At 30.1% G+C, this 24,118-nt stretch overlaps 4 protein-coding genes across 6 annotated transcripts in view; 2 read left to right on the top strand and 2 right to left on the bottom strand.

The window, feature by feature from the left end:
* Positions 1-2,547: 2,547 nt before the first annotated feature.
* Positions 2,548-4,513, bottom strand: LOC134833376 (DNA polymerase alpha subunit B). Its single transcript, XM_063847685.1, has 2 exons — positions 4,443-4,513; positions 2,548-4,381 (listed from the first exon to the last, which is right to left on the bottom strand). The coding sequence occupies exon 2, from the start codon at positions 4,361-4,363 to the stop codon at positions 2,615-2,617; it is 1,749 nt and encodes a 582-aa protein (XP_063703755.1). The 5' UTR covers positions 4,364-4,381; positions 4,443-4,513; the 3' UTR covers positions 2,548-2,614.
* A 72-nt stretch (positions 4,514-4,585) lies between these two features.
* On the top strand, positions 4,586-6,564 carry LOC134836994 (regulator of nonsense transcripts 3B-like). Its single transcript, XM_063852297.1, has 2 exons — positions 4,586-4,722; positions 4,784-6,564. Exons 1-2 carry the CDS (start codon positions 4,603-4,605, stop codon positions 6,539-6,541), a joined length of 1,878 nt encoding a protein of 625 aa, XP_063708367.1. The 5' UTR covers positions 4,586-4,602; the 3' UTR covers positions 6,542-6,564.
* Positions 6,565-7,610: 1,046 nt separating this feature from the next.
* On the top strand, positions 7,611-9,326 carry LOC134836733 (cyclin-dependent kinase 8). The gene is made up of 2 exons (XM_063851937.1): positions 7,611-7,950; positions 8,004-9,326. The coding sequence occupies exons 1-2, from the start codon at positions 7,782-7,784 to the stop codon at positions 9,200-9,202; spliced, it is 1,368 nt and encodes a 455-aa protein (XP_063708007.1). The 5' UTR covers positions 7,611-7,781; the 3' UTR covers positions 9,203-9,326.
* A 1,911-nt stretch (positions 9,327-11,237) lies between these two features.
* LOC134827017 (TBC1 domain family member 4) overlaps positions 11,238-24,118 on the bottom strand; it is a 44,378-nt gene continuing 31,497 nt past the window's right edge. For 2 of the 3 annotated variants that reach the window (XM_063839546.1, XM_063839561.1), the window contains 9 exons: positions 17,226-17,705; positions 16,137-16,366; positions 15,976-16,044; positions 14,970-15,833; positions 14,319-14,464; positions 13,988-14,260; positions 13,757-13,921; positions 12,726-12,877; positions 11,238-12,661 (listed from right to left, as the gene is read on the bottom strand). In XM_063839546.1, coding sequence (XP_063695616.1) covers positions 11,366-12,661; positions 12,726-12,877; positions 13,757-13,921; positions 13,988-14,260; positions 14,319-14,464; positions 14,970-15,833; positions 15,976-16,044; positions 16,137-16,366; positions 17,226-17,705 — 3,675 coding nt within the window. In that variant the 3' untranslated portion in view covers positions 11,238-11,365. The remainder of the gene's footprint in view (positions 12,662-12,725; positions 12,878-13,756; positions 13,922-13,987; positions 14,261-14,318; positions 14,465-14,969; positions 15,834-15,975; positions 16,045-16,136; positions 16,367-17,225; positions 17,706-24,118) is intronic. The other variant, XM_063839553.1, reaches the window with a different exon arrangement.

Raw genomic sequence — 24,118 nt, 5'->3', positions numbered from 1 at the left:
TCCATTTGGAGCAAGATTTGACAAAAAATGGCTTTGACACAGTTTTTGACACAGTTTTTTTGCTCTTGATTTAGTTTTTAAAACAAAACTATGTCAAAGAAAAAATTTTTTTTTCAGTTTCAATTTTTTGGCAGTTTTGAGTTATAAAATGATTAAAAATGATAAATTAGAGCCCTCTGACAAATTTCAATCCATTTGGAGCAAGATTTGACAAAAATAGCTTTGACACAGTTTTTGACACAGTTTTTTTGCTCTTGATTTAGTTTTTAAAACAAAACTATGTCAAAGAAAAAAATTTTTTTCAGTTTCAATTTTTTGGCAGTTTTGAGTTATAAAATGATTAAAAATGATAAATTAGAGCCCTCTGACAAATTTCAATCCATTTGGAGCAAGATTTGACAAAAAATGGCTTTGACACAGTTTTTGACACAGTTTTTTTGCTCTTGATTTAGTTTTTAAAACAAAACTATGTCAAAGAAAAAAATTTTTTTCAGTTTCAATTTTTTGGCAGTTTTGAGTTATAAAATGATTAAAAATGATAAATTAGAGCCCTCTGACAAATTTCAATCCATTTGGAGCAAGATTTGACAAAAATGGCTTTGACACAGTTTTTGACACAGTTTTTTTGCTCTTGATTTAGTTTTTAAAACAAAACTATGTCAAAGAAAAAAATTTTTTTCAGTTTCAATTTTTTGGCAGTTTTGAGTTATAAAATGATTAAAAATGATAAATTAGAGCCCTCTGACAAATTTTTATCCATTTGGAGCAAGATTTGACAAAAATGGCTTTGACACAGTTTTTGACACAGTTTTTTTGCTCTTGATTTAGTTTTTAAAACAAAACTATGTCAAAGAAAAAAATTTTTTTCAGTTTCAATTTTTTGGCAGTTTTGAGTTATAAAATGATTAAAAATGATAAATTAGAGCCCTCTGACAAATTTCAATCCATTTGGAGCAAGATTTGACAAAAATAGCTTTGACACAGTTTTTGACACAGTTTTTTTGCTCTTGATTTAGTTTTTAAAACAAAACTATGTCAAAGAAAAAAATTTTTTTCAGTTTCAATTTTTTGGCAGTTTTGAGTTATAAAATGATTAAAAATGATAAATTAGAGCCCTCTGACAAATTTTTATCCATTTGGAGCAAGATTTGACAAAAAATGGCCTCTGAAAATTTTTATCCATTTGGAGCAAGATTTGACAAAAAAGCTTTGACACAGTTTTTGACACAGTTTTTTTGCTCTTGATTTAGTTTTTAAAACAAAACTATGTTTTTTTTTCAGACACAGTTTTTGACACAGTTTTTTTGCTCTTGATTTAGTTTTTAAAACAAAACTATGTCAAAGAAAAAAATTTTTTTCAGTTTCAATTTTTTGGCAGTTTTGAGTTATAAAATGATTAAAAATGATAAATTAGAGCCCTCTGACAAATTTCTATCCATTTGGAGCAAGATTTGACAAAAATGGCTTTGACACAGTTTTTGACACAGTTTTTTTGCTCTTGATTTAGTTTTTAAAACAAAACTATGTCAAAGAAAAAAATTTTTTTCAGTTTCAATTTTTTGGCAGTTTTGAGTTATAAAATGATTAAAAATGATAAATTAGAGCCCTCTGACAAATTTCAATCCATTTGGAGCAAGATTTGACAAAAATGGCTTTGACACAGTTTTTGACACAGTTTTTTTGCTCTTGATTTAGTTTTTAAAACAAAACTATGTCAAAGAAAAAAATTTTTTTCAGTTTCAATTTTTTGGCAGTTTTGAGTTATAAAATGATTAAAAATGATAAATTAGAGCCCTCTGACAAATTTCAATCCATTTGGAGCAAGATTTGACAAAAATAGCTTTGACACAGTTTTTGACACAGTTTTTTTGCTCTTGATTTAGTTTTTAAAACAAAACTATGTCAAAGAAAAAAATTTTTTTCAGTTTCAATTTTTTGGCAGTTTTGAGTTATAAAATGATTAAAAATGATAAATTAGAGCCCTCTGACAAATTTCTATCCATTTGGAGCAAGATTTGACAAAAAATATGACACAGTTTTTGACACAGTTTTTTTGCTCTTGATTTAGTTTTTAAAACAAAACTATGTCAAAGAAAAAATTTTTTTTCAGTTTCAATTTTTTGGCAGTTTTGAGTTATAAAATGATTAAAAATGATAAATTAGAGCCCTCTGACAAATTTTTATCCATTTGGAGCAAAATTTGACAAAAATGGCTTTGACACAGTTTTTGACACAGTTTTTTTGCTCTTGATTTAGTTTTTAAAACAAAACTATGTCAAAGAAAAAAATTTTTTTCAGTTTCAATTTTTTGGCAGTTTTGAGTTATAAAATGATTAAAAATGATAAATTAGAGCCCTCTGACAAATTTCATCCATTTGGAGCAAGATTTGACAAAAATAGCTTTGACACAGTTTTTGACACAGTTTTTTTGCTCTTGATTTAGTTTTTAAAACAAAACTATGTCAAAGAAAAAATTTTTTTCAGTTTCAATTTTTTGGCAGTTTTGAGTTATAAAATGATTAAAAATGATAAATTAGAGCCCTCTGATAAATTGTTAAATAAAAAAGTTTATTTCTTAAAAAAATCTATTTTTCGAATTTCTAAAATGGTTCTTTCATATCTTCACTACTTGTCCCGCTACATAGTTGAAGAATTTCGCTTGCGGACTGTCCGTTGGATGCAACACAATTCTCGCAAATGTTCCCGTTTCCTGTCCCTTGTGCAGCCTTCCCGGATTTATCGTCAAGCAATTGTTATAATCTCGTATAAATTCCTTCACATCACTTGGCAAAATCAGTAAATTCGGCAACGCACTCAATTTCGCATATCGCTGCGCCAATCCAACATCCAGCGGAACATTTCCCGGTCTTATCGGATAAAAAGACTTTTTATGAAACATGTGAAAAATCGATCTTTTTATCGCATCGGCGCCTTCATTGAACGAAAGTTCGTTGTCGCTCATCGTACTGATCGTATCGGTCGACGTGATGCCAATTTGCACTCCTTCGATATCAACGATGCACGGATCCGGCAAAAAATGCACATTTTCGAAGCGTTGTTGGCACCGATAGGGATGCGTTGGATAGACAAAAGTACTGTTGATGTCCTCGTGCGACGAAATAATCAAAATGTGCGTTTGCGATTCCAAATTATTGACAAGTTGCTCGATTATCCGCTCGAAATGGGCATCAAAACGGTCCGCCATGTTCGTGAGACTTGCGTTATTTGCATTGAGAAAAGGTCCCGTCATAATTAAAATATCCGGAGGATTGTCGTGACAATATTTGACCAGATCCTGTAACGGTTGGAATGATAAATTATCGTTTGCGGTGTAAGGACCTGACGTTGCAACAATGGATAACGGGACATTTTTGATAATTGGCGCTTGTGAAAAGGAAATTTCCGTTGCCGAGGTGATCCAATCGACTAAAATTGTGTCTCCGTTCTCATTTTTGCCACGAACCAACACGACTTGCCCCGGATAAAGCGAATAATTTTGGCAATTTGACAAATCCAGCTTCACCATGTGAAATTCCTCGGGATCCAAACCGACTAAAGTGACATTTTTCGGCGAAATTTTCTCATCTTTGAGCGTAATTAAGCGCCCAACTGCTGTAATCGCCTTCGTACTTGGCACATTAATGCTCGTATTCTTAAAAATTTTCTCAATTGTCTCTTCGCCTCTTTCCTCGGGGCGAATTTTATCAAAAATCTCCTTTCCCAAGGTCCGCATCTCGTCATATTGGATCGTCGACCTCATCGAGAGCGTATCAACCATGTACCGATCACTTTCGTTCATAAATTCGCCTTTTCCGGAAAGTTTTATTTTAACATTTCCGTTGCGAAAGTGCTTCCATTGACAATCTTTGATGAGCTGAGCGCGCCCAAAGGAGCACAAAACTTTACCCGAATCGATTTTTTCCTTTTTTTCACCTTCAGAAAGGGGTTGAAAGCTCGCCGGAGAGAACAAAGCCCCATTGGGAGTCTTTGCTGTCACTGTCGGAAGAACTTTTTTCCGCTTCGGAGACGTTGGTTCAATGTAACTGTCCATAATATTGTCATCCAGCTCAATTTCTTTGCTTTCAATGCCGTAAATTTTGAGAGTTTCGTCATTTGTGTCGTCTGTTCGTTGCGTTTTCTTTGTGTTTTCGTATTCCTGACGCACCATATCCTCAATTGTGGAAGGTTTTGGGTCAGCTCCGTTTAGTTTGTTGATTGTGTAAGCCATCCAGTTCTCCACGAATTCGGAAGCGTTGGAAATATTGTGTTCCTCACACAATTCGAGGCATTTTTCGACAATTTCATCGGTAATTGTGACCCCGTATTGGTCGAATTGCTCTTCGAGATCCGTTTTTAGCATCATTTTTTGAATATTTTAAACCTAAAATTGAAAAAATTTAAAGGTAAGTTTTAAATTTTTAAGAAATTTCACAAAAAATCACCTAAAAGTCGCAAATTTTTATTTTTTATTATTTTTTTTAAATCCAAGTTTTGCCGCGAAATTGAATTTTTTGACAGTTTGAATCAGCAAAAGGCAATTTTCTATTAAAATTTGACGTTTTCACAAAACAAAACAGACAAAAATTATTTTTTTCATGAAAAATGACTACCGAAAAAGAAGTTACGCCGGAAAATGAGTCCACAGTCGATAAACCAAAAGATGAAAAATCCGAAGGGAAGAAACATAAAAGGCATCGTCAAAGTGATGGAGTACCAAATCGGGTAAAATTCCCTTAAAAAAATCAATTTTCGATTTTTTTAAATTTTTTTAAAATTTTTTTAGGTAATAATTCGTCGTCTTCCCCCAACAATGACTGAAGAAGAGTTCCTGCATCAAATTGATCCGGTTCCCAAATTCACTGCCTTTTCTTTTTGCAAACCCGATTGGAGTTTGGGCGTCATGGCATCATCTCGTGCCTACATTACCTTCGAAAATCCCGAAGAAATTTTCGTTTTTCGTGACAAATACGACGGATACGTTTTCGTTGACGGCAAAGGCAACGAATATCCCGCCGTAGTCGAATACGCTCCCTTTCAGGGCTTCCCGAAGACCCGTTCGAAGAAACGTGATGCCAAAATGAACACAATTGAGCAGGATTCGCACTATATTGCGTTTATGGAGGCTCTGGCAAAGGCGGAAACCGAGATAAAAACCGAAACGAAGATGGAATATTCTTATCAGGTGAAGGAAGACACGGAAATTACGAGCACACCGCTTTTGGAGTACTTGGAGGGCAAGAAGAAGGAAAAATTGGCGGAAAAGAAGCGAAAACAGGAGGAAAAGAAGAAAAAACGGGAGGAAGAAAAAATGATGAAAAAAGTAAAATTAGCGCAAAAAATCCCGGAAGCGATTAAAGAAGAAGGAGCGACGCAGAAAAAAGAGCCGCAAGTGAAAATTGAGCAACGAAAGGAGAAAAAGGAAGAAAAACGGGATGAAAAGAAGAAATCTAACGAGAAAAAGGAAAAATCTCAAGAAAAACCTTCGACATCGAAAATTGAAGCAGATGACGATGGAATTGTAGTTCGCGTTGTTCCCTCTCGATTGGATCGAAATCAACGCAAAACCAAGGATGAAGCGAAAGAAGAAGCTCGTCGCGATAAAAGACGCGAAAGAGATCGGAAACGTAAAGAAGAACGAGCCGAAAGGGAGCAAAATCGTGGAAATCGCGAAAAAAATGACCGCGATAAAAAATCAAATCCCCCAAAAGAGAAAGAACCCGTCATCAAAGTCCTCAAACGTGAAACAGATCCAGCGAAATCCGATCCAAAAGTCGATTCGAAGCCACCTCCTCAACCCGAACCGAAACGCGAAGTCAAAAAATACAGCGAACGTCGCAAGGAAATTCGCGCTCGAGCTGAAACGCGTCGTAATGAAGCCGAAGAAAAAGCTGAAGAGCAAACTTTATCGAAAACTTCCTCGCTTGATGTCTCGGCGGAACCTTTCATCCCCGGCAAAAAAGTCGAAACGTGGATCGTTAAAGAAGGACCTCCCAGCCACATCGATCCGTTCCCCAAAAAATCAATTGAGGAGAAAATCGACAGTCACAGCGAGAGCTCGGCGATGGAATGTTGCGAAAAATCCGACCAAAAACTCTCGAAGGAGGAAGCGGAACAGCGGAGACGCGAACGTGCTGAACGAATTTCGAATTTGCGGAATAAAGATCGTCCCTCGATTGCGATTTATCAACCGCGACGTGTGCGGATTGCGGCGAATTTCGATCAAAGTACGGATAATCGGGAGGAAAGTGATGCAAAAGTTGAAGGAGAACGTCAGAAATCTGGTAAAGGAGAGAAAAAACGGCATGAGAGACGCAAATCGCATCGTTCGTCGGGCGATGAAAAGTCGGAGAAACCGCGTCACAAGAAAAAGTCGGTAACGACAGAAGATGAAAGTCGGGAGATGTCGCGGCAAAATTCGCAGGAAAAGTCTGAAAATGAGGGAAGTCATGAAAATTCGGAGAAAAAAGATTTTGTCGAGCCAATTGTGGAAGCGGTTCAACAATTAGCTATTAAAGAAAGTGAAAATCCGCAGGAAAATTAAATTTTGTTAAAATTAAAGTTAAATTTGTACTTTTTAAATGAATAAAATTCATTTTTGAAATATTTTTTTGTCTTTTGATTTTTAATTTTAAAAATAATTAATTTATTTGAAAAAAAAAATGCAAATAAAAAAAAATAAAATTTAAAATTTTTTTTCAAAACATTTTTTTAAATAATAAATGAGACTTTTAATTAAAAAAATAAATTAAAGATAAAAGAAATTTTTTATTTTATACCAAATTTTAAATTTCAGTGAAGTTCAAAAAAAAATTTTTTTTTTAAATTAAAGAAAAATATTTATATATTTTTTTTTTTGAAAAAAATTCTTCAAAATTTTTAATTTTATAAATATTTTTTTTTAATTAAAATTTGAAGAAGATTACTTTTATCAAAATTCAAATAAAAATTAAAAAAAAAAAAAAATTAAAATTAAAATCTAAAAAATTAATAAAAATTTCAAAGCTTTAAAAAAAATTTTAATTAAAATATTTGTTTAAAAAATGTTGAAAATTTTAATTTATTTTTTATATGATTTTTTTAAATTTAAAAATAATTTAATTTTGTTTAGAAAAAGGAATAAAATTTAAATAAATAAATTAAATGAAATAAAATTCTTATAATTCGAAATATTGAATAAATATTTTAATATTAAACAAATAAAAAAAAATTTAAAAATGTTTTTATTTAATTTAACTCTTTTTTAATAAAATTAAATAATTTTTAAAAATAATTTTTAAATAAATATTTATTTAGTTGATTAATTTTTTTTTAATTTAAATTGTCAAAACTTGATTTATTTAATTTAATTTTTTTTTTTAAACTTTAAAATAAAATTCTCTCATTTTTTTATAGTTCAATATTTTCCTATATTTTTAATAAATTAGAAAATATTTTAAAAATTAAAAATAAATAAATTTTTATTTTAATTAAATATTTTTGAATATCCAATTTGGATAAATTTTAAACTTCTTTATGAACAATCCCTTCACTGTACCGCATCTCCTACGAAAGAGCGGCTGATTGTGACATTTACACATGTAAACAAACATTACATCAAAAGAAATCACAAAAATCGAATTTTACTGCAATTTAATTGAATTTTCTCAAAGAAAAACTAAAAATTACAACACAAAAAATCAAAATTCGAATAAATTTGACTGTTTTTCATCAAAAAATCTCCAAAGCACGACGGAGAAATTTGAATTTCGTACTTTTTTGTCAAAATACCAAACAACTTTTTAATGATGGACTACGATTTCAAGTTACAAACGCAGAATAAACGGACAAAAGTCGAAGATCTCTTCGACTACGAAGGTTGCAAAGTAGGACGAGGCACTTATGGACACGTTTACAAAGCTCACAGAAAAGAAGGCGGCGACACAAAAGACTATGCATTAAAGCAAATTGAAGGTAAATGTCTCAATTTCATTAAAAATTCAGTTTTTAATTAAATTTTCACACAGGAACGGGTCTTTCCATGTCGGCATGTCGTGAAATCGCTCTTTTACGAGAATTGAAGCATCCGAACGTCATAAATTTAATTCGCGTCTTTTTATCGCATGGAGACCGCAAGGTTTGGCTTCTTTTTGACTATGCGGAACACGATTTGTGGCACATTATCAAGTTTCACAGAGCAGCAAAGGCAGCGAAAAAGTCCGTAATTGTCGTGAAAGGCATGGTAAAGAGTTTATTGTACCAAATTTTGGATGGAATTCATTATTTGCACAGTAATTGGGTGTTGCATCGCGATTTGAAGCCGGCAAACATTCTCGTGATGGGCGAAGGTAACGAACGGGGTCGTGTCAAAATTGCCGATATGGGATTTGCGAGACTTTTTAATGCGCCGCTGAAGCCTCTGGCGGATTTGGATCCCGTCGTTGTGACTTTCTGGTATCGGGCGCCTGAATTGCTGCTCGGAGCGCGTCATTACACGAAAGCGATCGATATTTGGGCGATCGGATGTATTTTTGCGGAACTTTTGACATCAGAACCCATCTTCCATTGTCGTCAGGAGGACATAAAAACAAGCAATCCCTATCATCACGACCAACTGGATCGAATTTTCAACGTTATGGGCTTCCCGCAGGACAAAGACTGGGAAGATATCCGAAAAATGCCCGAACATCACACGTTGTCGAAGGATTTCAAGCGATCCGCGTACGCAAATTGCTCTCTCACGAAATACATGGAACGACACAAAATCAAACCCGACAGCAAAGCATTCCATTTACTCCAAAAACTCCTTTTGATGGATCCGAATAAGCGAATTACGTCGGAGCAGGCGATGCAAGATCCTTATTTTTCGGAAGATCCGCTGCCAACGCAGGATGTTTTCGCCGGCGGACCAATTCCGTATCCGAAACGCGAATTTTTGAGTGACGACGATCAAGATGACAACAAACAAGACAATAAAAGACCTCAGCAGCAGCAGCAACAGCAGAATATGGGACAAAATTCAGGACAGCAAGGCAATAACGGAGGACACGATCATAATAATGCGAAACGAGTGCGAATGAATCCGCAACCGGGACAAGGAAATAACATGAACCAGCAAGATCAGTATCAGCAGAATCAACAAAATCAGGGACAAATGATGTTCAATAATGGGCAACAGCAGCAGCAGCAACAACAACAACAGCAACAGAATTTTAATCGATTCTAGGATTCGGAATAAAATTAATTTTAAGAATAAAAAAAAAATTTTTTTCATATTTTTTCTTTATTTTATTTTTTCATTCAAAATAATTCTTACATTTTTTTAAAAATAAAAACAAATTTAATCATAAAATAACTGATGATAATTAATATTGATATAAAAAAAAACAAGAAATATCAACAAATGAATTGTTTTAAGTTAAAATAAATTAATTTTAATTTATCTCTTATTATAATAAAAATTTGACTTATAATTTCAGACTGCATTTTTTTTTTCACGCTACATATTATTTTTTTTTTCTATTCTAAATTCATAATACATTCTAAGGACATTTTTATATTTTTTTTTAAATATTTTTATTTTTTATTAATTAATTATCATACAGAGCTTATTGATTATTATACATTTTTTAAGGTATTAGCCAATTTTTTTTTTATTATTTTTTTTTTCAATTTAACATTAGGATTGCTATTAAGTTGTAAGATATTTATTTGTATCATATATAATACGAATATTTATAGGTTAAGGATAAAATTGGTAACATAAGAAAATATTAATAAATTTCAGGAAATTATTTAATTAAAAATTAAATAAATTTTTATTAGAAAAAAGTACATTTTAAACGAAATTTGTTTAAAAAAAAATAGAAAAAAATGGATTTTGTCAAAAAATTATATTTTTTTTATTTTTTAAATTAGGCCGCTCCAAATTTTTTTCGAACTTTTTGTCCCAAAAACTTTTTTTCAAAATAAGGGGGGCAAAAAAATAAAAAAAAAATTTGAAATACTTTTTCATATAAAATGACAAAATTCAAACAATTTTTGATCATTAATGAATATTTTAGTTGTTTTAATGGTCTATATTGAGATATAATAAATTAAAATTGATATAAGAGTTTTCCAAGTTGAAAATTTCAACAAAAAAAATATTTCATAAAAAAACTGTCAAAAATTTTGAAACATAATTTTTTTGAAAAAATTTTTAGAGAAGAAAATTCATGTTTTATTTCGGTTTTCAATACAAAAATTCTTAAATATTAAAACTTTTAAAAAATTTGTTGAAAAATTTTTGAAAAACTATGAAAAAAGACCAAAAAACGGGCAATTTCGATGATATTTTCAACTTTTTTTTTTATTTTGCCCCATTGGATTTTTGACTTTTAAAATGGGGCATGGGACAAAAAGTTCAAAAAAAAATTGGAGCGGCCTTATTTAAAATTGTTTAAAAATTTTCTGAATTATTTAATTTAATTTTTTTCGAGAAAAAAACTTTGAAATGATAAAAAAAAATTAAGAAATTCTATTAAAAAAAGAAATTTTTAGATTTTTAAAATTTTTTCATAGTTTAATTTGAAAAAGTTAAATTCTTTTCAAATGAAAAATTTTGTAAATGTCAATTCAAAAAATGACCGTTAAAAATTTGAAAATTTTTCTTTTGTCATTTCAATTTAAAATATTTATTTTTATTCGAATTTAATTTTTTTATTGGGCTTTTCGCGAAAATTTTCACGAAAATTAAAGAATTTTTTTTTAAATTAATTTTTTAAAAAAAATTTAACACCATTTTAATTTTTGAAAATTTTCTTACAAATAAAAAAGGAAATTTTTTAAATTCTAACCTCAAAATTATAATAAAAAAAATTTTTTTTTCTACTAAAATGGCAGAGATTCTAACTACATATAGTCTTTACTACTTAAAAATTAATAAATTCAAGAAAAGGATTAAATTGGCTTACATTTTGCTAATTATTACAATTAAATATTTCTATTGAATCATTTTTGTATCATTATCATAGCAAAATAAGATTTTTTTCCTAACATTTATTTGTTTTTTTTTTCTATTATTTTTTTACACATATTTATTATTGATTTTTCTTATATATTTTCTGTCAAACTTTTTATTTATTTTTTTTTTCAAGAAAGCTTTAAATACTTTTAACTTTTTTCTTTGTATTATTTTTGCAAAAAGCGATTTTTTTAAGCAGATTGATTGATACTGTTTTCTTTGGTATTTTTTTTTCGCAGTGGTAATTTTTGAGAAAATTATTTCAAAAAAATGTCAGAAAAGTCACAGCCTAACTAAAAATTTAAAAAATATTTTTTTTAAGAAATAAATTTCGAACTCAATTTTTTTTTAAGAAAGCGCGGGAAAAATTTTCGAATTTAACGGTTAACTCTGAGAAATATTTTTGAGTGTGGCAGCGCCATTACTGAGCTTACCTTTCGTCTTAAGTTGCGTCGTCCCGTTGAAACGTACGTTGATATCACTCGAGCAATTGCTCAACGGATGATCCGAGGGCAACGATTCCGGCTCCGATTCTGTTTCGCTCTTATTGCTATTGTTGCTACTACTCGCTACGGAAGATATGTTTGTACCATTGCTCGGGCTGAGGGGTGTCGCGATGCCACTGTCGCCGTTATTTTCCGCCATTTTGTCGTTATTTTGGAAATTCAGGGAGCTGCCGTTGTTGTGATGACGTCGCAGTTGTTCAAAAGTGTTTTCGAAAAATGGAGATTTTTTGCGCCCATTCGAGGAAGTGTTTGCTGTTGTTGGAGTCGGAGCGTAATCTGGCGATGAGGGTTCCGTTTGTTCCTCCAAAACGCGTAAAGCAAGTCCGAGATGACTATTAACGGAAACGGACTTGCCAATTTTCCTGTCTAAAAAAACAGGGCGACGTCGGGATTGCTGCTGATCGATGTAATTCACTTGCTGAACGATGCGTCGAATGTCGCCGGGCAGATCGAGATCCGGATTGAGGTCTTGCAAGTGCGACAAAAACCGGCCTAACGTTTGAACGGTCACCTCCATGCTCTGAATTTGTGCCTGTAACGAGTTAATTTGCGACTGATGCGATTGTCTTTGTTGCTCGAGTTGCGCCAATGTCGATTGCGCGATTTCCAGTTGACTTTCCAAATGTTGATTGTTCTCCTTCAAGCGATTCAAGTTCTCCATGTGATGATTTTGCGACGTTATTTCTTCCTGCAACACATTGTACTCGACCTGATATTCCGTTAATTTATGCGAAATGTCGTTCGCGAAAGCTTCCTTCAAAATTAACTCCATCGTCGGTGAATCCATCTTCGGAACGACATTCTTCAAATAATTCATAATTTCCTCGAAATTCTCACGTTTAAGCAGCTCTTCCTTGTGAACGGACAACAAAGCAAGAGCGATGCGGAAAATCGTCTCCGATGACTCCAAAAAGAGCAAATCGAAAACGCGCGCAACGAAACCGAGCGGGAATTGCGACGAAAAAACTGTTAAAATCCACGGAGCGGCATAAAGTGTCGGCGAAACGTCATTTCGGTCCAAATGTTCGTACAATTCGGGGACGGTATCTTTCAGTAAACGTGATAATTGGTAGAGCTGAAGTTGGAATTGCTTCATGTCGGGCAAATATTTCAATCGCATCTGACGTCGGAACATCAAGTGTTTTAATAGGGCGAACGCATCAGCTTCTTCCAACTAAAAAAAATTAAAATTTATTAAAAATTAATTTTTTTTAAAGAAAAAAATGAGAAAAACTTACGTGCAAGAGCAAAATTCCGCATAAAAATCCGAGGCCTTGACAGTAACCGAGCTCAGGATCCAAAATTGAATAGGCTTTTAACAAATTAAATAACGCTAATTGCCCGACACCGAGTGCTGCCTTGTAATATTGATGATTCGGAAATGTGCGACCTATAAAAAAATTTTTGAAAAATAAAAAAATAAAAATTATTTTAAATTTAATTATTTTTTTTTATATTGATTGCTTCAAAATTCAATATTTTTTCTATAATATAAAAAATAAAATACTTTGAAAAAATGATTTAAAATAAATTTAGAAAAAATTAATTAGGCGAATAAATTTAAAATCAAAAAAAATTAGAAAAAAAAAATTAAAATAAAATACAAATATTTTTGAAAATTTTTATAAAAAAATTGAAAAATTAATAAAATTTTACAAAAAACTAAAGAAATTTGCTCAATTACGACATTTTTTATTGAAATGTTGAAAAACATTTTTTTGAAAGTCACGTGACCAAACTTATTTTTTTTCAAAAAATTTTATTTTGGGAAATTAATTTAAAATTGCTAAAAAAAATATTAAAAATTAATTTATAAAAATTCAAATTAAAAAAAAATTAAATAGGTATTCAACGATTTCAAATAAAAATCTGAAAATTAATAATTTTACTTTTGAAATTTTTTTTAATGTAACTTTTGATAAAATCGAGGCTTAAATTACAGTAATGCTTTTTAATGTTTTTAAGTAAAAATCCAAAAATTATTGATTTTACTTTAAATTTTTTTTAATTTAACTTTTTTTTACTTCGAAGCTAAATTTTCATTATAATTTTGTTTAAAAAATTTGAAATTAAAAAATAAATTTTCGAGTATTTTAAAGAGAAATAAAATTTGTTTAAATTTTTTGAAAAATATTTAAAATAAAAAAATCTATGAAAAGAATATTTAAAAAAAAATATTTTTTTTTAATTTTTACACGAATTTATTTTTTTTTAATTAAAATTTTAAACTAAACTATTCGAAATATTTTTAATCGAATAAAAAACTCACCTAAATCGATAAAAATGGCATGTTGATGTTCCGTGAGATTTTTCAGCAGGACATCGTATGGCGTGTGATAGTTCGGGAACTTTTGTGTGTCAATTGGAGGCGTATGTCGATTGAATTGTTCCGCCAAAAATAACCAAACTTCTCCTCGTTTAATTTTAGGGACACCTAAAACATCAAAATTTCATTAAAAAATATTTTTAAAATTTTTTTAGCAAACAAAAAAATCCTCACCATTCCTCACAGACATCAACATATGATGCGAATCGGGCTTTTGCGTGATTCGCGATTGTTGCTCCAGCAAATTGTCCCAATTATCGGATGCCATTTTGCTGCATGGCGTGATATCGTCGTATTCGAGCTTAATGCGTTTCGTCTCGTGTTCGCTGTGTTCATGTTGCAATCGTGCATTTTCTTTTTCCATTCGTGAAAGCATGATTATTTGCTTGGCGGTGTCTTTCCACAGGCGACGATAATCTTCGGAGGTCTTTTTACGTGGAAGAGTAGCTAAAATTTCAATTTTTTGAGTGAATTTTAAAGTTTTTTAAAGGTTTAAGGGACTTACGTCTCATGGGTGACATGAATTCTGCGGCATTTTCTTCTCCTTGGAGGCCTTTTGATGGGGTTACAACTCGATGTAGCATCGCTTGACGCCAAGATCCCTTATTTTGGGCTCTGTGTTCATCTGGATTGTTGCCAACTTTCATGAAACTATTGAAAAAAAATTTTTTGAAATTTTTTAATATATTTTTGATAAAAATAAATTTTTTTGAAAATAAAAATTTTTAAAAAAATATTAAAAATTTTGTTTTGATAAAAAAAAACATTTTAATAATTAAATAAAAATAATTAATTTAAAAAATTAAGCAATAATAATTTTTAATAATTTAAAAAAAATGTAATTTTTTTAAATTATATTTTTTTTTATAATAAATATTTAATATTTTTAATAAAAATTTTTAAAATTTTGTTTTGATAAAAAAAAACATTTTAATAATTTTTTAATTTTAATTTAAAAATTAATTTTAATTTAATTTTTAATAATTTAAAGTAAAATTTTTAATTTTTTTAACGATAAATTAATTTAATTTAATTCAACAATGAATTTTTTAATATTTAAAAATTTTTTTTTAAATTTTTGAATTTTTTTTTTGATAATTTTTTTTAAATCTAAATTTAAAAAAAATAAAAAATTTTAATAATTTTTTTTACTTACATATCGATCATTGGTGACTTCAACTGCGGCGTATCCATATTATTTTGCGAAAAATCTCCGGAAATGCGATTTCGACTTCCCGTTTCTTCCAAATTAATTTTCCGCTCTCCCGTCGTGATCACAGGCGCAGGCGGAAGTCCTTCCGATTGACTCCCCTTTCGCTTCAAAAGATGATCAAAACTGCTCGTTAACGATCTCTTCGCCTTCATAAAGATCGTACTTCCGCCCAAATATTGATTCAAAAATTCCGTACGATTTTCCGCTGTGTCATGCACATGTCGCTGTTGCCGTGCCTCACAATGCGCTCGCAGCAACATCATCAAAAATTGACTTTGCTCGGCGATTGTGTGACCCGCCATGTCATCAGCTCCATTGTATTTCGCCAAAATTATTGTCTGTTCGTCTTCGGCAAGCGTTTCCATGCGTTTGAAAATTGCCGCTTGTGTTTTTTTGTCGCTCAATCCTTCGATATCCTGACATAATTTGTGATACCAGAGCATTGGGCAGTGATCGCAGGAGAGAATTTGACTTTTTTCCTTTTGCTTGGCTTCGGAACACGTGATGAACGCTTGCGAAATGGCAGCGATTATGTCGTTTGCGACATTTTCCGATTGACATTTGAAGACGTAACCGATGTAGCCGTCATTTTGCATCTCGCGACAAATGATGCCAAAGTGATCGGCGTTTTTCTGACCTTGCGCGCAACTTGCGACGTCTTTGAAATCCTTGTAGAGAAGCACTTGTTTGCGATCCGGACTAATTAGACGCAAATCTGAACGCCCGATAAGGAAAACCATCGTGCGATTTTGCTCAACTATGGGAATGGAACCAATTGAAGCGGCGCGATCACGTTGCTTCGGGGGTCTAAGGACGAAAAAAAATCAAAATTAACAAAAAAATCTTGAAAAATTAAATTTAGCACTAAGCAACTAAGCCCTAAAACTAAAAAAAAAATCCTAAACTGAGCAAGCAATAGCAAAAAAGTCATGCAGGTTGCTCAACTTACTCTTCTACAACATCATCCGAATCGTTTTTCGGACAACTACTTTTCTTACAAGGACTTTGTTCGGCGTCACTAACATTTTTTTTTCAATTAAAATTAAGAATTAAGGGAAACAATTACGACATCAATCTAAAAAAATTTATAAAAAAATAAATTTTTCTCACCCATTAGTTGCTGAGATTGAATAATGACTTTGGGATCGCAGGACTGTGGGTTTGTCGCGTGCTTCTTCGACCTCAGCATCTTCGAGGTTTTCTTTATTTTCTTCCGAACCAGTTTCTTTTGTTTCATCGACTTCTTTGATACGTTCCGTTTTCGCTCGCATATCGTCCGTGATTTTTTGTGATGTTGAAATGTTTTCTTGTGATCCGGATTCGCTACTGACAGTTGATGCCTGAAAATTAAATTAATTTTAATTTTAATTTTAATTTTAATTTTAATTTTAATTTTAATTTTAATTTTAATTTTAATTTTAATTTTAATTTTAATAATTAATTAATTTTAATTTAATTTTAATAATTTTAATTTTAATAATTTTTAATAATTTTAATAATTTTAATAATTTTAATAATTTTAATAATTTTAATAATTTTAATAATTTTAATAATTTTAATAATTTTAATAATTTTAATAATTTTAATAATTTTAATAATTTTAATAATTTTAATAATTTTAATAATTTTAATAATTTTAATAATTTTAATAATTTTAATAATAATTTAATAATTTAAATAATTTTTATAATTTTAATAATTTAAATAATTTTAATAATTTTTTTAATTTTAATAATTTTAATAATTTTAATAATTTTAATAATTTTTATAATTTTAATAATTTTAATAATTTTAATAATTTTAATAATTTTTATAATTTTAATAATTTTAATAATTTTAATAATTTTATTAATTTTAATAATTTTAATAATTTTAATAATTTTAATAATTTTAATAATTTTAATAATTTTAATAATTTTAATAATTTTAATAATTTTAATAATTTTAATAATTTTAATAATTTTAATAATTTTAATAATTTTAATAATTTTAATAATTTTAATAATTTTAATAATTTTAATAATTTTAATAATTTTAATAATTTTAATAATTTTAATAATTTTAATAATTTTAATAATTTTAATAATTTTAATAATTTTAATAATTTAATAATTTTAATAATTTTTTATAATTTTAATAATTTTAATAATTTTAATAATTTTAATAATTTTAATAATTTTAATAATAATTTTTACTCACCCTTCTTTGCAGTTCCGTTTGCATTTTAATTTTTTGCGCATCATAAGCCCTAAATTTCGGCAATGCATCATCAATAAACGTAAATGGCACCCGTTTATGCGACACCTTGATCTTCCCAACGTACATAACCTCAAAAAATTGCGAGTTATTTGGCGAAATATCGTTTAGCAACGATAAATTCGACGAAGAAGCTGACGTTGGCATGTTGACTGCTCCTGCTGAATGACTCAATCCACTTGTGTAACTTTTCGATGCTGACATTCGTCCTACAGTACTTGGCGAAGTGTCGTGCGGGGCATGTCGCATCGCCTCCGAATACTTTAAATTGCTCGCAGGCGTCGAATGGACTCCGTTATTCCTCAGGGCTTTTTGGAAATTCGTATCGCCCGAACGCGGAGACGCTACAATACTCTGCGGAATATTTCCAACGGAACCTCCAATTGTATTTGTGTGCGCGATCTGATGCATCAACTCAGTCATCTGAAAGAAAAAAGAAAAAAAATGAAAAAATTAACATTTGAATGTGACATTTCGATGGATTGTTAATTAGAATGACAGACATTCGGAGCATGATTTAAAAATTAAACGCAGAGAAATTATTACGTTTGCCATTTTTGATTGTTGGTTGCCTGTCATTAATTTTAATTAGGATGCATTTCACAAACATAGCCGTTATTGGAGTGGAAGTAGAGCAAATTATCCACATGGGAGTGAAATTTCATGCCAACCATCCAGTGAATGCACTTCATATCGTGTTGTTCGTAAAAGGAAGTCGCGAACAAACACAGAGGAAATTTTAATATTGAAAAGTTGTTACCGCATTTCGAAGAAAAAATGCGGTTTTGTTCAGATATTGACGTCACGTGATTAAAAATATAAAAAATACATGAATTTTTAACAAAAATTAAAAACCACGTGGTTTAATTTTTTTTTTAATAAACTATGAGGTTAAAAAAACCACGTGGTTAAAAAATTTTAAAAAACCACGTGGTTTTAAAATTTTATTATTCTTTTAAAAAACCACGTGGTTTTAAAATTTTTAAAGAAAACACGTGGTTTAATTTTTTTTAATAAACTACGAGGTTAAAAAACCACGTGGTTAAAAAATTTTAAAAAACCACGTGGTTTTAAAATTTTATTATTCTTTTAAAAAACCACGTGGTTTTAAAATTTTTAAAGAAAACACGTGGTTTAATTTTTTTTAATAAACTACGAGGTTAAAAAACCACGTGGTTAAAAAATTTTAAAAAACCACGTGGTTTTAAAATTTTATTATTCTTTTAAAAAACCACGTGGTTATAAAATTTTTAAAGAAACCACGTGGTTTAATGAAATCGAAAGACGATACAATCTTTTTCGTTTTCAGAACGACAACTTTTTAACAAATTTTTTTGTTCGTGCCTTCCTAATGCATTTCATATCAACATTGTCGGGACTTGAAAGGAAATTTTTTTCGCATAGTAATAATGAGCTTCGCCAACAAAAAAAAAGAAAACCGAAAGAAGACATTGAATAATAGATAAGAAGAATGAAAATGGCGGTGAGTCGCTCTACTAAAAAATTGCGCTGCGCCAAGAATGAAAAACTACTTCAAAGACACATCATGTGTAAGGAAAAGTTTGTAATTAAATGTAATTGATGTGGGAAGTTTTCCTAACACATTTGTCTTTTTTTGTGTGCTGCCTTTGTGCTATTTTGTACAAATACAAAATCCGGAGTAATTTTAATGGAAATTTGTTGTCTTACAACGAAGAACATTGTCTCGCAGTTGGGGAAAATTTTCTCTCTCTCTCGTTGTTTCGTAATCGAATTACAAGATTTTCGCACACACAGTTGTTCATTATTAAAATATTAAATTAAAAACACGACTATGCCATCCGGATAAACAACCACACCGAAATTGCATATCACACAAAAACACAAGCCGTTGAAGCATATTTTGATTAAAATTGACATAACACTCGGTTTCAACATCGAAAATATTGATTGCCAGCATTTGTTGGTTTTTTTTTCTTATTTATTATCAAAGTTCATCACTATTCACGTAGGAAAATGTGTAACGTGATTTAATGTATTTTTCATTAGAAGTGACAATTTTTTAAATAAATAAAATAATTTTCAAAAAAAAAAAACCTTAAAAAATCTGAAGGTTTAAAAACTAAAAGCTGAAAACTAAAGCTGAATTAAAATCTAAAAACTAAAACGTATCAACAAAGGGTCTTAAAAGAGTTTGAGAAACTTAAGAGCTGAAAATGTAAAAACTGAAACTGAAGAGCTAAAGATTTAAAAACTGAAACTGAAGAGCTAAAAAAATAAAAACTGAAGATCTGAAAAGCTATGAAAACTGAAAAACTAAAATCTAAAACTGGAAACTAAAATCTGAGAACATAAAAACTGAAAATCTGAAAATCGAATAAAACCAACACTGAAGAGCTGAAAATCTAAAAACTGAAGAGCTGAAAAGTTATGAAAACTGAAAAACTGAAAAGCTGAGAATCTAAAAATTTAATAAAGTTTTAAGAGCTGAAAAGCTAAAAACTGAAACTGAAGAGCTAACTTCTAACCTAAAATCTAAAACGAGGAATTTGAGATCTAAAAATACTAAAGCTGAATAGATACTTCTTATACTAAAAAGACTAAAGTTCAAGACATCTCAAAATCTAATTCAAATTAACCTTTCAATGAATTTCTACACACGAGCAAGTATGTGCTTCTTCATCTATCTAAAAGGTTGTTGAACATCCGTTTTCATATATGCAATATCTTGTTTTTTTCTCCTTCGATGTAGTGTTACCAAAGTATGTCGAGAGTGTTCTTTATGCCAACACATAAAATTACATTCATGTCAGTCTTTCCATGTGAACATGCATGTCCTTTTAACATTTCTCAAATGGATGAAAAAGTGTTTCGGTTCAAGGTGAGTTGAGTTGGAGTTGAGGGCTTAACTAAATGGTCCTTTTTTTACAAAAAACATAACAAGTCCTTATATAAAATGTTGAAATAAGATACATTTTTCATTTTTATTTGATTTTATGCACTTTTGAACAATAAATTTACAAAAATGCATACACAAAAAAAAAGTGAAGGACTGACGGAAAAATTTCAACGACAAAGTTTTAATGTTTTTCAGTGTTATACAAATAAAAAAAAGTTTCTTCCTCTACTTTTTAGTTTGATGCTGCTGCCCATTGAGGAAAACTTTTCCTTCGGTACTTTTTCAATCAATATAAGAATTTTATGTTTATATAAATCGGAGCACTTATCCGACATTGCAATCATGTGAGAGAGTACATATAGTAAGAAGATGAGATGATGGCAAACGAAGTACATCTAGAAAAATATTTGATTTTTAAAGGTCTATAGAAGAAGAGGCTTGACATGAACATAAGGAGTTTGAAGAGTTGGATGATATTAAAGTACAAACTCGAGAAAAAAAATTAAGTTGAAGCTTTTAAAAAGGAAGAAATGAACGTGAGTCAACATTTTGAATCGATTTCGATTTGAATTGCAAATATTGGAAGATTTCGGTAAGTAAAACATGAGTTTGCTTAAATTTCAAGGTCTACTCTATGATTCGAAAAATGATGAAATTCTCTCCTTAAAATCTCGTTAAGAAGTGAATTTCATCCATTTTTGAATCATAGAGTACGAACAAAAAATCATAACAAGTCATATCTGTATCAAAATCCTATTCAAAGAGCAGCTAATGAAGCAATCTAAATAACAAAGTAGCAAAAAAAGAACCTATATAATAAAAGATGATCACGTAATAATAATAATTTCGCGCCGCACATGTGTTCGCTAAACTTTTTTTTTGTTACTTGTTCGGAATTTACATGAACCTAACGTGAACTAAGACAAAAAATGGAATGACGGACAGATGTTTGTTTCTATTTATGATATTTTTTCCGCTTCTCATAATAAGCGAAGTAATAATAAATCATTGCCGGTTTCTGTTCTCTTTAACTTTGATAACGTAATAAAAAAGATTTTTTCCTACCTACTTTTCACTTCATTCTCAGTCGTTTTAAGGCATAAAACGGATAATAAAAGAAATAATTTTTAATAATTTTGCAACTTTGACGTCAATTCATAATAATTTTCCTTAATGATGGACAATGGCTTTGTCTTAAAGACTTAATTTAACTTGAGTTTTTTTCACGAATCTTTTTATCCGCTTTCTTTTTATAGAAAAATATATAAGAAGTATTAATTATAACTTTTCTTACTACTTTTGCAACGTAGCTTCAGGATAATGTTTGTTTGTGACAAGAATCGCGGTTGCATAAAATAAATGGTTTTTTCAAACTTTATCTCTCAAATTTATTTTTTTCAGAAAAAAGCAAACAAAAACAGGCGAAACCACATTTATTTTAAATTTGAACGATTTCACGCCTTGGTTAAACCTTTTTTTCTTATTCATGAATGAGTGACGTTTTTTCGTGAAAATAATGGATGAATGAAAAACGACAAAGACAAACAAACACCCCCAGCGAACGATTGTTTGTTCAATCTATAATTTTTATAGTGCGTCATAGTTTTCCAATATTCAATAAACGAAAAATAAGAAAGACTTGACGAGTTAAAATTTTTGAAGAAAAACGTGAGCGCTTTTTGTTTTGGTCAAATAAGGAAGACAAGCAAAATTATGGATCTTCATGGAATATGGTAAGTTAAAAAGTTAACATTAGATCAAATAATTTAAAAACTTTAAACACATTTAGAAAGCTTCGATCAGTGTAAAGAAAAAATAAATATTTCCTTGATAGTATTTCAATTGCTAAACAACATCTCCTGAAAACTGAAACTGATATGAAACACTTCCTGCTAAATTACTTTATAATTTTCAGTTACTGTCCATACCATACCATACCTGCAGATTGATAGTACTTATAATTTAATCAACAGCAGGATAAAGTATCTTGGAGGAGCAATACAAGTCTTTGACTGAGTAACTGGAGTATTCAGTAAAATAATGATAATGCAAAACAAAGTTCCAAAAAAAATACAGAAAAGAAAGTAACATATATTAGATGTATAATAAACTGAACGTCCTTCTGACCACAAACTCAACATGGCGAGCTCACGAAACTAGCTCAATTTTGAAAAATCGGTATGTGAGCCCTCATAATAAGAGGATTTTGACTAAAATTTTTTTTCATCAATTTTTTTTGCTAACATCTTTAAATGGCTCCTGTACATCGGAAACGCAAAATTTAGAAAAAGTCCAAAACAAAAGTTGTTTCTAATGCCAAAACCTACAATTTGAGCCGGTGAACCGTGATCTCTAACCGTGACATGCCCCATCGCTTCCGTAGAACTTTTACAGACCTTTTTTCTTAAGATAATGAAGCGCATTGATTATTATTGCATTTCAACTATAAATTTTCGACCTTTTATTAAACTATGAATCAAATTAACCATCCAAAATAAAGAAAGTAGAAGATCAACTGAAATACAAAAGAAAAAAAATGTTCTTAAGAGACGAGAATCTCTCTTAAACGGACAGACAATTGCAATATAACAGTCTTTAGCAAAAAAAAAAACTTAAATTCCTCAAACTAACAGTAGCTATAATTTCCTGCTGCGACAAATTTTTCGCAATCCCTCCAACACAAAAAATATTCATAAAAAAAAAAATTTAATGGACATTTTGTCACTTACGGATCCTCATCATCATCATTTATTCATGGGGTTCCTGTCAAATGACTTGATATGTTAAGAAGGCATTTTATTATTATGATTTACATTCAAAAAAGGTTAAAAATCTCTCTTATTTTTTTTTTCGGGGTGTCATTGTATGCAAAAGTGTCTCTGTGATTATAAGTAGCTTACACATTTATCAAACAAGAACCTTCAATATATTTATGAAGCAATCCTTTCAACATGTAGGATCTTTCCTTTTGAACCGTTTTCTTTGTGAAAAAGGTTCGTATGGAGTTCTGTGGGCGTAGAAAATGACACGTTATTGATTGACAATTTATTTTTAGAGGTTCAGTAAAATATTAGACGTCTCCTCTCTCAGTTTTACTGAAAAAAATTTGACCTGACAAAAACAGTGCAAACATTAATCAAACGAAGCCTCTAATTTTTAAAATAACCATAAATTATCTCGTGCACCGTCATTGACCTGAACTTTTTCCGTAAAAAATTGTTGGTAAAAAAAAATATAAATATGAAAAAAAAAGTTTCGAGATGAAAATAATCTAATAAATTTCGCGAACACACGAACATTATTAAAATTTTCCATTGCAACAAAAAAAAAGTTAAACCAACGAATTTCATTACGCGGCAAAATAACAAAAAACAAGCCACACAACAATTATTTTAATTTAATCACTAATATGTTGTGTGGTCATGACTCTTGAGTACTTTTTTGTGGAGATTTTTATTGCTGTTGTTTATCGGAGTTCAGGAAAATAACAAAATAATTGAGAAGCGTTTATATTGATATTTTCGCGCGAATCGCTTTAATTGTTCAATGTTAATCGTCTGGAGGTCATGTCGAAATGGGTCTCAAAGTGATAATTTGTCGGGTTTTTATTTCCAAGTTGTTCAGTATGACTCGACATGACTAATTATCCGTTGAAATTAATGAAGTGTAGCTAATTTAGATGTTCTCCAAGAACATTAATATCGTTCAAAAGCCTGTAAAATGTCAGAAAAATTGCTCGAAGACGTCCATTTGAGTAATGAAACCAAGTCTCTTAGGAAGCAATTTTCCGAGTTTACTCGAGTTTTCTGACAGGCCAGAAAACGAGAAAAGCATAAAGTACCATTACCTTACTTCACGTGGAAAATCTAGGAAAGTCCCTTTGCGACATTAACGAACTATGCGGAAATGATAATGACACAAACATCAAGCAAAAATGGCTTTTAGTCACACAGAACTT

The sequence above is a fragment of the Culicoides brevitarsis genome, chromosome 1 (genome assembly GCF_036172545.1).
Source record: "Culicoides brevitarsis isolate CSIRO-B50_1 chromosome 1, AGI_CSIRO_Cbre_v1, whole genome shotgun sequence".
NCBI classification, from domain to species: domain Eukaryota; kingdom Metazoa; phylum Arthropoda; class Insecta; order Diptera; family Ceratopogonidae; genus Culicoides; species Culicoides brevitarsis.
The sequence above is the reverse complement of the archived record's forward strand: the minus strand, read 5'-3'. Positions and strand labels throughout refer to the sequence as shown.

Bases quoted from the DNA above. Each gene is read 5' to 3' on its own strand.
- LOC134833376 (XM_063847685.1), bottom strand. From the start codon at position 4,363: ATGATGCTAAAAACGGATCTCGAAGAGCAATTCGACCAATACGGGGTC.
- LOC134836994 (XM_063852297.1), top strand. From the start codon at position 4,603: ATGACTACCGAAAAAGAAGTTACGCCGGAAAATGAGTCCACAGTCGAT. The intron at 4,723-4,783 runs GTAAAATTCCCT...AAATTTTTTTAG, and splicing joins GTGATGGAGTACCAAATCGG to GTAATAATTCGTCGTCTTCC.
- LOC134836733 (XM_063851937.1), top strand. From the start codon at position 7,782: ATGATGGACTACGATTTCAAGTTACAAACGCAGAATAAACGGACAAAA. The intron at 7,951-8,003 runs GTAAATGTCTCA...ATTTTCACACAG, and splicing joins TGCATTAAAGCAAATTGAAG to GAACGGGTCTTTCCATGTCG.